General features: G+C 40.5%; 1 protein-coding gene across 1 annotated transcript; it reads left to right on the plus strand.

Moving 5' to 3' along the window:
- The first annotated feature begins 799 nt into the window (after positions 1-799).
- Positions 800-14158, plus strand: LOC139479370 (calcium and integrin-binding family member 2-like). Its single transcript, XM_071262257.1, has 7 exons — positions 800-953; positions 3627-3661; positions 4899-5016; positions 6099-6246; positions 6674-6780; positions 7745-7833; positions 11263-14158. Exons 1-7 carry the CDS (start codon positions 903-905, stop codon positions 11282-11284), a joined length of 570 nt encoding a protein of 189 aa, XP_071118358.1. The 5' UTR covers positions 800-902; the 3' UTR covers positions 11285-14158.
- The last annotated feature ends 469 nt before the right edge of the window (positions 14159-14627 follow it).

Below are 14627 nucleotides of genomic sequence, written 5' to 3' on the forward strand. Positions count from 1 at the left end.
CAAGCAGCCACACAAACACACACGTACATGCACGTCGCTATATAAATGCAATAATCTTGGACGCGACGTTAATCCCCATTTCCCCTCACTACACCCGTATTGTTGAAACGAGAAGGTTGATGAAGCAGTCATAAAGGACCGCGTCGATGCGACGTCAGACCACAGTTACTGCCTGTTTCGAAACATCTTATTCTAACGTGTTGTTCTAATATGTTCGAAAACAATAGAAGTAAAGCACAAGATAAAAATGAGCAAAATGATGAGAAATGTGGTGTCATAAAGATACTCATTTAGCAAAGGGCGGAGTGGTGTGGTCGATATTTGAAAACTGATGAGACATGCAAATGATAGGACCTTTGTACTTAATAATGATTAATATCGAAAATAGAGGCACATTGATCAAAAATTAAATCAAACTTTACAATATCCATTAATTTAAACGATATTCTCATACAAATAAGCAGTTTTAACATATTTAACTTGGAAAACGTAACTGGAGGAAATTTAATCTTGTTCCCATGGCAACGTTGTGATGTCGTTACTGTGGCATTGGAGAATGAGTGAGCATTGGTATGATTTCAAATATCAGACCCATTTGTTCCCTTTATTAGGAACTTCCAAAACAAACTGCATACTCCGCATACACTGGTGATTCCCACGTGATTGGTCATTGCTTTTTACGACAATGAATATCGGCTTACGGCAAACAACTCATTCGGAAGAGATCGGATAATTCCGTCGAGCCCATTCGATATGCACTGCTTCCAGTATAAACAAAATTAGACAGAGATGTTCAAAATGGGCATGTCATCGACTGGGGAGGAGGAGATGTAGAAACTATCAAACCAGGTGTATCATTATCAAGTGAATGTGACGGATTGTTGTGATTATTAATCATCAACATGGGGAACAAAGCCACGACATTCACCGAGGAGCAGTTAGAAGCATATCAGGCAAGTGACAGTGTGCGATTCTTCATTGTAACAATGTCGACTGTCAACAAAATACTGGGAAAGGGGCACATCTTGGACATTTATGAAGTTAAATTAAAACGTGTTAAGTCCAAATAGTGGACACTTTGGCAACATTGCAGTTCATCCGGCACAAATAAAAACGAGATATATTTGAAAATAGGTTATGTGTACATACTTATGTTACACATTTATGTATTTCATAAACAGGACACATAGAGGTTATCACGCGACTGTGTTTGGGGATGGTATTAGGACTAAACATTGTATTCCTTTGCTTTAAAATACATTGTGTTTATTCCTAATACAGGATATTTACCATCCCCACAAGCGTGATATCCTCTTGATCATATAATGTCATTCTTTAATTCTGTGCTTTAAAATCGCTTTCCCTCTCTCACAAACATTACCGAAACATTGCGAGATTTCCTGGAATGGGCACATTAATATTTATTATGTCACTGGGTAAGTGATGTGTCAGTCGGACAGTGACAGTAGCCAATATAGTTCCAACTGAAATATGTTTCTTATACAGTAGCGAAGCAACATATACGCAAAACAACAGTTGTTTTTAATTGCCTTTCGCAATCCATCGGTCTGTCCGCTAGAGTAACTGCCCTTTGTCAAAGGGAAGCTACTCTAACCCTAGTCTATGAGACGTCACGGCCACGGTCAGACGTTGACAGTCGGTCTGTCCTGTCATAACGTTAAAAAGTGTAGTCAGATGTACACACAGCGACAAAACGAAACAAGGTAACAATTCAAACATATTTCGGCCGAATCCAACTATTTCATTTGTGGAGAAGGTTTCAAGCCGCAGAGGTCTACAAGCACAGATATGGCTACTGATCCCGCTTGGCTAAGCCTCATGCCCTCGCAAAATTGTTTCGAAATTTATATCTCCAAAGTTGCCAAAACTTATAAAATACCTTAGCTACGTCACAGTTAGACACTGATTTTTAGTATATTAGACTGTTCTTTTGATAATGATAGCAATTATCCCTGTAGTTTATCCAGATTCCTGATGGTTTATTCTGACTCGATCGCCTACCCATTATATGATAAATATTATTAATCCTTAGGGTTAGTTTTGTTTGGTTAGTGTAGGGGAAACCCAACTTTATCCTTTGATCCTTGAGAAAGTAGTGGCGGACATATTCTGACATGGCTCCCTAACTCAGTGTGGAATGTCTCATACAATAGACATTTCAGGTTCCACTGATTGTCGGTTCATGTTGCGATGTTGTTCTGATCTTTTGTTGTCAGCACCATACACAAGCTTGTAAAGTCGAACCTCGTGTCAAACTCGTGAGGACCTGGAAAAAAGTTCGAGTTATCTGGGGTTGGAGACAACCAACAAAGTGAATTCGAATTCCAAACATCATGTGTGAGAGATTATTACAAGGTGGCAAGGGCCCCCTGAAATTAAGCAGCAGGGGCCCAAGGCCCATTTCATTACTTTCAAGAATGATCTCTGAGGTCTAAATGCAGCACTAGATTTCAAGGCGTACATTATGTCATAAATTGCAGAGCCCAGATTGCTGGTGGTGAAGGGGGTGGCAAGTTAGGTGTGGCATCGATGTCACTGTCGCTCTCTGGATTGGTGGCGTTGAATAAGTCCTCGCTCGAAAAGTAGATTCGCTAACATAGTCTTAATCGGTTTTACTCATTTCTCAATTTTCACGTGTCGACGGCAGTCATGTGAGAACGCTTCCGTAACTTACAGCCGGTGTGTATACCGTTTAAATCAGCTTGCGACTTTGATTTACAATGATGTAAGGTATACTTGTTATTGGGATCGATTGGATACTGGCATGTTATTTGAAAGCATCCAACCTTCGATGTAATGCCATCAATTGCAGTGGGTCAGTCAATTGTGAGAGAAACGAGTTGAAAGTTTGACGAATATGGGTGTGTGGACATTATTTTCTTATTTGAACTGTTTGAGTCATCAGGGGAATTTTATGCTTAAATGAGTTTGAGACAACCAAGAACTCAACACATCCAGTTTGCCAGACCCAAGTGTAAATGATGATAAATATGGAAGGAGTTTTCAGGGATCGGAAGGTGAGTTCGAGACACCATCCATGTTGAACACAATGAGGTTTGACTGTAGTTGTAGGTTTCAAAATGGTACAATTATGATAAGATGTCTGCAACAGGTGTAACCTCAGCCTTTACTTCCACATGGAGTTGCTGTTATGGAGTGACTATTGTCACTAATAAAATGTTTGAACTTTGTTGAAGCAGTATTATGCTCACTTATTTATAACCTTTGATGTGATAAATACTTCATACAATTGTGTCATGTGCCAGTCAAAATTGACCAGATGATTTAGTCAAAATGGCCCATTTGTCTGGTAAAAACAGACGACTGTTAGTCAAAATGGACCATTTAGATATTTGATTGAAACCAAACAACACATCTTAAGTCATATACAAGTATGTTTGAGTCGGATACAAAATAGAAAAACATTTAGAACCTGGTTATTTTCTGGATTACATATCTGTGAAATTGTCCATTTTGGTGCTGGTCTGTTTTCACTGACAGCCTTTCTGTCTGTTCGAGTGAATAAGCACCCAAAAACCTGGTGATGATTATAGCATCATTCGCTGACAGTTCCCTCCAAGATAACTTTCTAATTTGATTTTCAGGACTGCACATTTTTTACGAGGAAAGAGATTTTGAGGTAAAATATTTACTGAATGTCATTAGAGTCAGCGTTGTCATGGAAAACACCTCCTGTTTGTATAATAACATCATCAAGAACAGTATTGTTTTTTCCTCATCTATGGTTACCTCAAGCGTATAAAAAAATATGCTTGGATCTGGTTACTCGACCCTACCTACAGTTTACTCCCGATCCTACCTTATTTTACTTATTAAATAAGACATTCCCCCGACCCTATCTTGATGTTTTTCATCATTTTGTTCAGTGCTGACAATATGATTTCAACATGTTTCAATAAATTCTTTTTCCCTGTTTAAAGGTTGATTGTATATCTGACATGTTGGCGTAGAAAGTTTTTGTTGTCATCCATGCAACAGCAAGAGACTTTAAGTGATAGATGTGCCATACATAAAATATTTGAGAAAATACAATAATTTTCCAACCTACCTTCCCTCTTTTATTTTTCCATGTAATAGGTACCAAACATATTTTTTGGATAGGCCTTACAGGGATAGAAAGATGAAGACTAACCTTTAATCTCTGAAAATGTATGATTTTAATAGAAACAAACAAACAACACCATTTATATTGAAAAGGAGCCCCATCGAGATGGGAGATTTAGAAACTGGAAAATCAGTTTCACTCTAGCATTACAGTAAGGGCTGGGCAGAAAGCAAAATACTATATTTCAGGGACTGTGAGACAGACTATGCAGCATCCAGAATCCCTCTGAGCAGAGCTCGGCATCCGGAGTACCAAAAGGGGGTGGGTGACAGAGGGACTGTAAGACAGTCTAAGAAAGTGTGCCAGTTACAAGAATATTTGACCCATCGTCAGACACAAAGAGAGAGATTATAGCCCGAGTGTGTTTCTGTATTGCATTCATATTTTACATATTTTTTTATTCCTAATGTATATGATATGTATGATGCAGAAACACATAAGCATAACAACACCATGAGCATAAGTTTGATACTTAGTTTGACCCCTACCTTTCCATGTTTTCATCGAAATTGATAATCCTCTGTTTGTAAATTTATTTTGTAAATAATATTCTTCTTTGAGTGCTTTCATGTCATCATTTCATATTGTCCAGATTGCATGTGTGAAGGTATATATCACTGGCTTCATGTAATGTGTGACCCTTGGGTGCCGGGAACTAACATTAACTCTGTCATTGGCACCCTAATACAAGTCATTGGGAATCCTGTCTGTATTTTCTTCATTGAATAACATTACCTGTGTGTTTGTGCAGGGTGTTCAAACGCTTCCAGATGCTGGATCCTGATCAGATTCCTTTTGACATGACTGGTAACGAGACGAGGACACTCAAGATCCCCGTGGACACCATAGAAAACATGTCAGAGCTGAAGGTAGGCTGTTGGCAGAGGAACAGGAATACTCTCCAACCAGCCATAAGTTTTGTCACACTTTTAATAGATTTCATTTGTGTCAAACCTGCTGAAGCAGAGAGGAATGGGGAACACGTTGTTGAAAGATAAATATGGTAAAGTCCCCCTTGGGTCAATAAGCATGATTAGAGGTTTCAAATCACAATTCTACCTCTGATTAATGGCCATGTAATTGCAGAAGCTAATATTTAGAGAAAAGTATGTATTTCATGGTCGTTTGGGGCAGAAAGCACAATAGAAAGAAACTAAGAAAACTGTTTCAAAACTATTCTCACACACAGACACACACAAACAGACACACAGAGACACGCAGATACAGACACACACTACATGTTTGGTACCATATACAGCTAGATCTGCCCTGTTCTACATTGCATATCTCCTCAATATAGTCAGCTTTTTATCCAGCCACTAACCCTTCATACTTCTGTAAGCCTTAAGTTGTCACTTGACATCATGTCCAATATACATGTACAAGGTATTAGTTAATATGCACTGCTAGTACTATTACGTAAGGTTACAGTCTTTGTTCTAGAGCCAGACTTCCAATTAGTGGCCAAAGTCACAGACAGCTACTTGCATCAAGTGTTTTGTAAACAAACAGCTGAGTGTCAGCTCTTCTAATTTAACGCCTTTCGTCTAAATTTTTTCATCTTTCAAAGATTGTAATATGTGCTAGAAAACAAGATAACTCTACACCATGTTCAGTCCCAAGTGCATAGCAAATAATACTTCTGTGACTTATAGTTTGTAAACAGAAGTGTGTCAGAGTCCCTAAGCTAGATGTGGCGGTCTGACCCAGCCAAGATACCCCTGAAGTCTATTTTTTATGTTTTGTGATATATGTTTAATCAAGATATACTGGTAGTTAGATGTGGTACTTTCATTCAATCATTGTGACCTACTTACGTAACATATCCCCGATATCATTTCAGGTTTTTGCTTTAGGCCTTTGAATATTTCTGATGGCCTTCTTTAGTCAAATTAGTGTAGACTTGTAGACATTGTAGAGTGACTCATCATTGATCATGATCCTCTTGCAGGAGAATCCGTTCAAGCGCCGCATCTGTGAGGTGTTCTCGGAGGACGGCAGCGGAAGCATGTCATTCGATGATTTCCTGGACATGTTCTCCATCTTCAGTGAGGCGGCACCTCGAGACATCAAGACGGTCTACGCGTTCCGGATCTATGGTACAGTAACACCAGTGTTGTTAGATGGAGATTACACTTCTTAGAAGGACATAGTAAATGTATGCCAAGTTTGTTTGTTGTTTAACGCTGCACTCAGCAATACTCCAGCTGTATGACAGCAGTCAACACCTAATCAAGTGTAAACCAGCCCATCCAGTGATTGACATCATGAGCATCAATCTACGCAATTGGGATATGATGACATGCATCAACCAAGTCAGTGAGCCTAATTACCTGATCCTGTTTAAAGATACCTCTTATGGCAAACATGGGTTGCTGAAGGCCAATTCTAAAGTGGAATCTTCACCAGGTTATGCCAAGTAACACGAGAGGTTGGATCCCTATTACTCTAATTGATACTTAGCAAATCCTCCTTTTAGTTATATTAATTCTGAAAAAAACATCTGACTGAACTTCCTTTACTCAGATTTTGATGGCGACAACTATTTGAACCGAGAGGATCTGGAGAAGACATTGTTTTGTCTGTCGGGAAAGGAACTTTCCACAGAGGAGGTCACGTTTGTTGTGGACAAGGTTAGATAAACAGTGTTATGATTTCACTTATTAAAGTTCTCCTGTGAGTACTATCCAGTCATCCTAGAAACAGGTGTAGGTGGCAGCACTGCAATTAATATCACGGATTATGGCCCTTAGCTGAGGAAGGATCTCTTGATCAAGTCAAGTAGAAGCTACCTTATAAAGAGAGATTTGGTTTACAATTTGAAAGATTTCTGACCTGGCATGTTGAACTGTGAGTCCAGTGAATGAGGTGGCTGCTTGTTATAAAGGACACTCCGGAATTACGCTGAGGAGTTTCTGCTAAATTGCATATTTTATGAATACACAATGCCATAAAGAAGTGGTCAAATGTTACAAATGTTATATTTGGGATAACACTTTCTCAGTAAAGTACAGATTCTAGCACTTTTTTGGGTTGAGTCCTATTCAGGATTTGAACCCACACTGCCAGAGTGAGGCACCTAATCACCAGCACACAAACTCAGCGATCTGACCCACTCAGACACCGATGCTCCCACAGCATATTTTATGACTGCTTCTTTTACTGGCTATAGTTGTGCTGTAATACATGGTAATGTCAGTGTATACATGCTAGATGTTTTTGGACTATTCCTTCTATCTGAGCTGTTAATTGCAGCGTACCATGGCAATAAGACAATCAGGTCATTCAAGGTATACTGCCTGTCGGTGTTTAGGCATGTTATCGTAGATTCCTTGTGTCATCAGCTTATACAAACAAAAAAACTTTCACTTCAGTCAATGTCCCACAGTTTCAAAACAATAGTTCTATTATTTTTACAAAATATTCTGGATGATATTTAGTAATTGAGTTGAAAGTTAAATGTTATATCAGATTCATCTCAGCCATATGGTGTCGATAGGGATAATATTAGTGAGTGAGTTGAAGGGTTAACATTATATCAGCATTTTATGAGCCCACTGACATGTCTGCTATTGACATGTTTCTTCTCCTGTGCAGGTGCTGGAGGAAACTGATTTAGATGATGACGGATCATTGTCATACATTGAGTTTGAACATGTCATCTCTCGAGCTCCAGACTTCCTCAAGTGAGTTGATGTAGAAATGACGCAGTAGCAAGTCCATGTGTGTACATCGTGTTTTGGTAGCTTTAGTTTAGATGTTAGGATCAAGTTCCGGTGGGGGGACATAGAAAAGGTGGCTGAAAAGTTCTAAAATGGACTGCATTGATGGAGTTGGTAGCTAATTTTTTTTCAACATAATCCCCTCTGAGGTCTACACTCTTCTGCCAACTGTGCTTGAATGCCTGGATCCCACTGGTGTAGAAGGATTCCTGCTGGTGGTGTAAAGAATCCTCCACAGTAGAACTGATGACATCATCATCATAATAATCAGAAGAGGAGGAAATCTGACCGTACCAAATCTGGTGAGGATGGAGGATGTTCAAAGCCACAGTCAGGCATTGCAGCCATGGCTACAACACTTGTGGTAGGTCACAGGGTGCACTGTCCATGGCTACAACACTTGTGGTAGGTCACAGGGTGCACTGTCCATGGCTACAACACTTGTGGTAGGTCACAGGGTGCACTGTCAATGGCTACAACACGTGTGGTAGGTCACAGGGTGCACTGTCCATGGCTACAACACTTGTGGTAGGTCACAGGGTGCACTGTCCATGGCTACAACCCTTGTGGCAGGTCACAGGGTGCACTGTCCATGGCTACAACACTTGTGGTAGGTCACAGGGTGCACTGTCCATGGCTACAACCCTTGTGGTAGGTCACAGGGTGCACTGTCCATGGCTACAACACTTGTGGTAGGTCACAGGGTGCACTGTCCATGGCTACAACCCTTGTGGCAGGTCACAGGGTGCACTGTCCATGGCTACAACCCTTGTGGTAGGTCACAGGGTGCACTGTCCATGGCTACAACACTTGTGGTAGGTCACAGGGTGCACTGTCCATGGCTACAACCCTTGTGGCAGGTCACAGGGTGCACTGTCCATGGCTACAACACTTGTGGTAGGTCACAGGGTGCACTGTCCATGGCTACAACCCTTGTGGCAGGTCACAGGGTGCACTGTCCATGGCTACAACCCTTGTGGCAGGTCACAGGGTGCACTGTCCATGGCTACAACACTTGTGGTAGGTCACAGGGTGCACTGTCCATGGCTACAACACTTGTGGTAGGTCACAGGGTGCACTGTCCATGGCTACAACACTTGTGGTAGGTCACAGGGTGCACTGTCCATGGCTACAACACGTGTGGTAGGTCACAGGGTGCACTGTCCATGGCTACAACACTTGTGGCAGGTCACAGGGTGCACTGTCCATGGCTACAACCCTTGTGGTAGGTCACAGGGTGCACTGTCCATGGCTACAACACTTGTGGTAGGTCACAGGGTGCACTGTCCATGGCTACAACCCTTGTGGCAGGTCACAGGGTGCACTGTCCATGGCTACAACCCTTGTGGTAGGTCACAGGGTGCACTGTCCATGGCTACAACACTTGTGGTAGGTCACAGGGTGCACTGTCCATGGCTACAACCCTTGTGGCAGGTCACAGGGTGCACTGTCCATGGCTACAACACTTGTGGTAGGTCACAGGGTGCACTGTCCATGGCTACAACCCTTGTGGCAGGTCACAGGGTGCACTGTCCATGGCTACAACCCTTGTGGCAGGTCACAGGGTGCACTGTCCATGGCTACAACACTTGTGGTAGGTCACAGGGTGCACTGTCCATGGCTACAACACTTGTGGTAGGTCACAGGGTGCACTGTCCATGGCTACAACACTTGTGGTAGGTCACAGGGTGCACTGTCCATGGCTACAACACGTGTGGTAGGTCACAGGGTGCACTGTCCATGGCTACAACACTTGTGCGCAGGTCACAGGGTGCACTGTCCTGGTGGAACAACACACCTTTGTGAGTTTTCCATGATGTTTAGCCTTGATATTCTCACACAGTTGCCTATAAGCAGATTAGCATAATATTGGCCATTAATGGTACGACCATTTGGAAGATAGTCCACCAGTAGGATTCCTTTGGAGTTCCAGAAAACTGAAGCCATCATCTTTCAGCTGATGGAACAGACTTTGCTTCTGTGGAGGAGATGTGACATGTTTCCACTGCTTTGACTGTTGTGTAGACTCTGGCTGAAAGGGGTGAACACCAAATCACATCCATGGTTGCAAATCGCTTGACAAAATCAGCTTCGGTTGCTTCTAGGCATTGTAATTCCTGATGAGAGATGATGAACCTGGAATGTTTCTGATCAGGAGTCAGAAGCCTTGGAACCCAGCATGCTGAAACATTCCATGCTTTGTCATGCCCAGCTCATTCCCCAGAATGTTCTCAACTCACCCATGAGTGATGCCTTCAGTCCTGGCTATGTGATGTGTGGGGAGTCGTCAATCATCTGTAATCATATTATGTAACATATCAACAGTTTCCTTCTTGGTGGCAGTTGAAGGTCTTCCTGATCGTGTGTCCTCTTTGAGGCTCTCTTTTCGTCACTTGACCTCCCAAGCCCCCTCTAACAGTGGCAAAAGGAAGGAACATCATCCCCTAATGTTGACACCAAGCCAGCATGGTCGTTAATACAGGGAAACTGTTGAGGGTGTACAATAGGGTCAGAGGCTGAAACTTTCAGCCACCCCTCTTGGATACATTTATTCTCTGTAGGAATGTAAGAGTAAATAAAAGTGTGGTTAATTTTTATTTGAAATCTTTACCAAGAGCACTGACTTTGTCTTTGTCTTTGATCCATCCCTTATTTCACATCCCTTATTATTAGACATCAGCATCATCATGATGCTTTTATCACAAAATAATAAAAATACTTGATGCAGAGAAAGCAAGGAAAGAATTATCTCACTATATTGCAAAGTAAAGTCCACTTGCATTAAGTCCAACTTAATTGACTGTGACCCTTGTAGGGGTTCCATGTTAGAATTGGTCCCCAGCAAGCTTTGCTGGTTGTAAGATTTTGTTTGTTTGTTTAACACCGCACTCAGCTATATTCCAGCTATATGATGGCAGTCTGTAAATAATTGAGTCTGGACCAGTGATTGACATGATGACCATTGATTTACGCAATGGGGATGCCGGTCGTAAGAGTCAGCCAGATGGATCGGGTGGTCAGGCTCAGTGACTTGGTTGATAGGATGTCCCTGACCCCACGATGTGGCTCACACTTCAGTATATCAATCACTGGATTGTCTGGTCCAGATTTTATTGTTTACAGGCTACCATCATGTAGCTGGAATATTGCTGATAGCGGCATCAATCAACAAACTAACAAAGAAATAATAAAGGGGGCAAGGTTCTTAACCAACACTCGATACTCGGTCTGTAGTTTCCTTGCCAGAGCTTGTTGGTTCCACCAGTATCACTTTGTGCTTTCCTTCCCCATTAATCTGACATCTTGTATAGCTCCTAAATTGTTAAAAGAAGTTAAACATCTTAAAACCCATTCCCTCAACTCGTATCATATTCGTATATATATTTGTTTCAGTACGTTTCACATCAGGCTGTAGCTGGGGGGCTGATGGCTTGTTTGCTGTCTTCTGCTGCTGCTGCTGCTGCTGCTGCTGCTGCTGCTGCTGTTTCAGTTAGAAACAGTTTGGTTTCAAAGATGTCAAATCAAGTGTCACTTGTGAGAGTGACCACATTTTCCTGTATATGACATCAGCAGTATAGCCTAACAATATGATCACAGAAATTTGAAATTCACATCATTCATTGAATCATAACATTGACGTTTATTGTAGATAAACCATTTTCCATTGACAGAGTATATGTCATTGAACTTTGAAAGCATGACAGAGTGCTATGTTGCCATGGTTTCACAAACTACATTTGTAGTAAAACAAGTGCATACCCCGGTACTAGGTTTATCTAACACCAGTTTAGACACCACAAATTTTGACATTCTTTTTATTTAAATATTTATTTAGCATAATTCATAAGAAAATGCAAGAGACTTGCCAGGGAAATTGGCTCCTTGTTGTTATGTCTTCTTTCAAGGCTGAAGAAATGGATTGCCTGTTTCTCAAGTGCCAGAAACATCTTGCAGGATTTTTTATACTCATGAAACTTTTCTTGTTTTCTTTTGTTCTACTGATATTAAGTGATATCTGCTGCATTAATGAACATTGGTTACGGAGTACTTTCCATTGTATGGATACCATGATTGCACCCATCCAGAACAGGGCCTGGGGCATGTTTTACAAAGTGATCGTAGCACTACGACTGTCGTAAGTCTATGTTAAAGTATGGAAGTTACGATTGTCTTTGTGCTACGATTGCTTTGTGAAACGGGGCCCTGGACTAGACAGGGAGACACTTAGACAAAATTTCTACTTTGTTCTACTTTGGAATTTTATGTTGATGTTAACCTACAATCAGAAAAGTATTTCTGTGGGATGTCAGTGTAATGTGAGTACAGTGCAAGAAGTCTAGGTGGCTACAAGTATACACCGTGTGTCGTAGGAATGACGAACCCCGTCATACATCAACAAATATGTTCCTCATCCTCGGACTATGGACTGGCTACTCTAAGCGTTTTTCATTGTTCATACATGATTTTATTGGTTGTTTTTAACATGTTTGATTCTGTGCAATATTGTCTCAGTCTTGAGATGTTGTTTTGTTTTATTCATTTTTCTGTTTGATGAGCATTTCCACATTGTAGTGTTTATTATACTATTCTAGTCACTCATAAGTGGAAACAGAGAATCAGGATGAACATCTGCAGATGGATTTTTAATTTTCAGGGATTATATATACTGTTGATTATTATGTTATTAATTGTTGAGTTATTAATTGTAATAGGGTATGGATACACCTCCAGTTAGGTGCATACCACTTTTGTCGAGAGAATACCCTTTTGTGCCTGTTTCTTGTCATATGCAATCATTAAGTGGTATTGTTTTACATGAGCAATCCTGATCAGGCAACATTTTATATATTTTTTGAAGTTTTCGACCTGACCAGAGTAAACAGCAACAATCTGACAACAAAATAAAATTGTTGAATACCGGTATATTTATTTTCTTTCTGACCACATAAAAATATCCACAACATATTCATCATGATCATTACTAGATTACATGATTAACATTTTGTTAAGTATATTAAGTTTGAAAATAATTATTGATCAGATCAGGGATTTATTGCAGATTCCAAACTAAGTGCCCTTGGTCAGCAGAGGGGGACAAAATCTTGATACTGTTCAAAATTGGATTATTTTAATGTTCTTATTTTCGTAAATTCTGAGGAATTGGGAAATCTTTAATTCAAATTGAAAATTTGTTCTATCATTTGCTGCAGACTTGATTCTGAATATAAGCCTCTGAGTAGGTCTAGAAAAATCCTTGCAAATGCATTGTAGGTGGACTCTGGTCATTGCAATCTGCAATTTCCTTAAGAACAACGCCTACTCAAAATCTGATATGACATGGTACAAATACTAAACATTCTGCATTTTATGCCGTATTGGCGAATATTTTTTTTAACTGCTCCAAGTGACCCAAACAATGTCTAAATAAATGGGATTGAGGGATCAGGTTCGCTGACTTGGTTGATGCATGTCATTCTATCCCAATTGCGTGGATCGATGCTCATGAGGATTCGAACCCACATAGGTTATGGCGTGCCTAAGATGTGTAATATCATTTTTCTATATTTCACCCGACTTCCCTGTGCATCAAACATGTTATACAGTCACACATACAGTATATAAGGCAAAGCTGTTTTGATTTTACGGTTCAGTGATTTTTGTTAACCAATCAGCTTGGCTTTGGTCAGTGAGAATAGAATTTTGCGTAGCTCAGTATTTCTTTTGTTTTTATTTGAAAGACGTTGTTTGTTTGTTGTTTAACGCCACACTGGGCGATAGTTCAGCTATATGACTGTGGTCCTTAAGTGATCAAACCAGGACCACACAATCCAGTGAGTGACATCATGAGCATCGATCCACGCAATTGGGATACGATGACATGCATTAAACCAAGTCAGCGAGCCTGACCACCTGATCCCGTAAGTCGCCTCTTGGTTAGTCACCTCTTGTGACAACCATGGGTTGCTGAAGACCTTTTCTAACCCAGATCTTCACGGGTTCCAGTGGAGTGAGCAACACTTGATACGCAGTGAAGTGTATTCCTTGGAGGGCCAATTATTGATATTCTGACATAGCCATAATTAATTTCACTCCTGAAATAACAATCCATACCGGCTCTTACCTTGGTAGTTTTTAATTGTAACTCTGAATTATGTAATGGTAGAAGTACCTTGGTATTTTTTAATTGTAACTCAGAATTGTGTAATGGTAGAGCTTCTGTGTTTCAAATTTAAAAAAATAATAATTTGGATTTATTTTTATTTTTTATTAACCGCTATTTTCGAAATAAGTCTGTCTCAAGCAATAACAGAATATTTGTGAAGAGTGAAAATGATATTTTTGTTTATTTTAAGAAATTTAAATTTGAGTGAGAAAAAACTTTTCAGATGACCAAAAGCCGATTAAGGAGACATCATGATTAGCACATTGATTTTGTTTCTGAGTGAGGGGGGTGGTAGGGTAGCCTAGTGGTTAAAGCGTTCGCTCGTCATGCCGAAGACCCGGGTTCGATTCCCGACATGGGTACAATGTGTGAAGCCCATTTCTGGTGTCCCCCGCCGTGATATTGCTGGAATATTGGTAAAAGCGTCGTAAAACCATACTCACTTACTCACTGTTTCTGAGGGAAAGTCATTCCCAACTAGTGCTGTCTCAAGCATTTAGAATTGAACCAATTGCTACATTTTTTTAATAAATGACAAACATAATTTCAGAAAACACAGTAGTCATTTAATGTTTATTAGAAGACGGGGCTATCC

This window comes from Haliotis cracherodii, unplaced genomic scaffold, assembly GCF_022045235.1.
Source record: "Haliotis cracherodii isolate W230 unplaced genomic scaffold, xgHalCrac1.p SCAF_1, whole genome shotgun sequence".
NCBI classification, from domain to species: domain Eukaryota; kingdom Metazoa; phylum Mollusca; class Gastropoda; order Lepetellida; family Haliotidae; genus Haliotis; species Haliotis cracherodii.

What these genes read in the sequence shown, in the direction of transcription:
- LOC139479370 (XM_071262257.1), top strand. Translation starts at nt 903, where the DNA reads ATGGGGAACAAAGCCACGACATTCACCGAGGAGCAGTTAGAAGCATAT. An exon ending in TCACGTTTGTTGTGGACAAG is followed by an intron (nt 6,781 to 7,744) that starts GTTAGATAAACA and finishes TCTCCTGTGCAG; the next exon opens with GTGCTGGAGGAAACTGATTT. An exon ending in CGAGCTCCAGACTTCCTCAA is followed by an intron (nt 7,834 to 11,262) that starts GTGAGTTGATGT and finishes TATTTGTTTCAG; the next exon opens with TACGTTTCACATCAGGCTGT.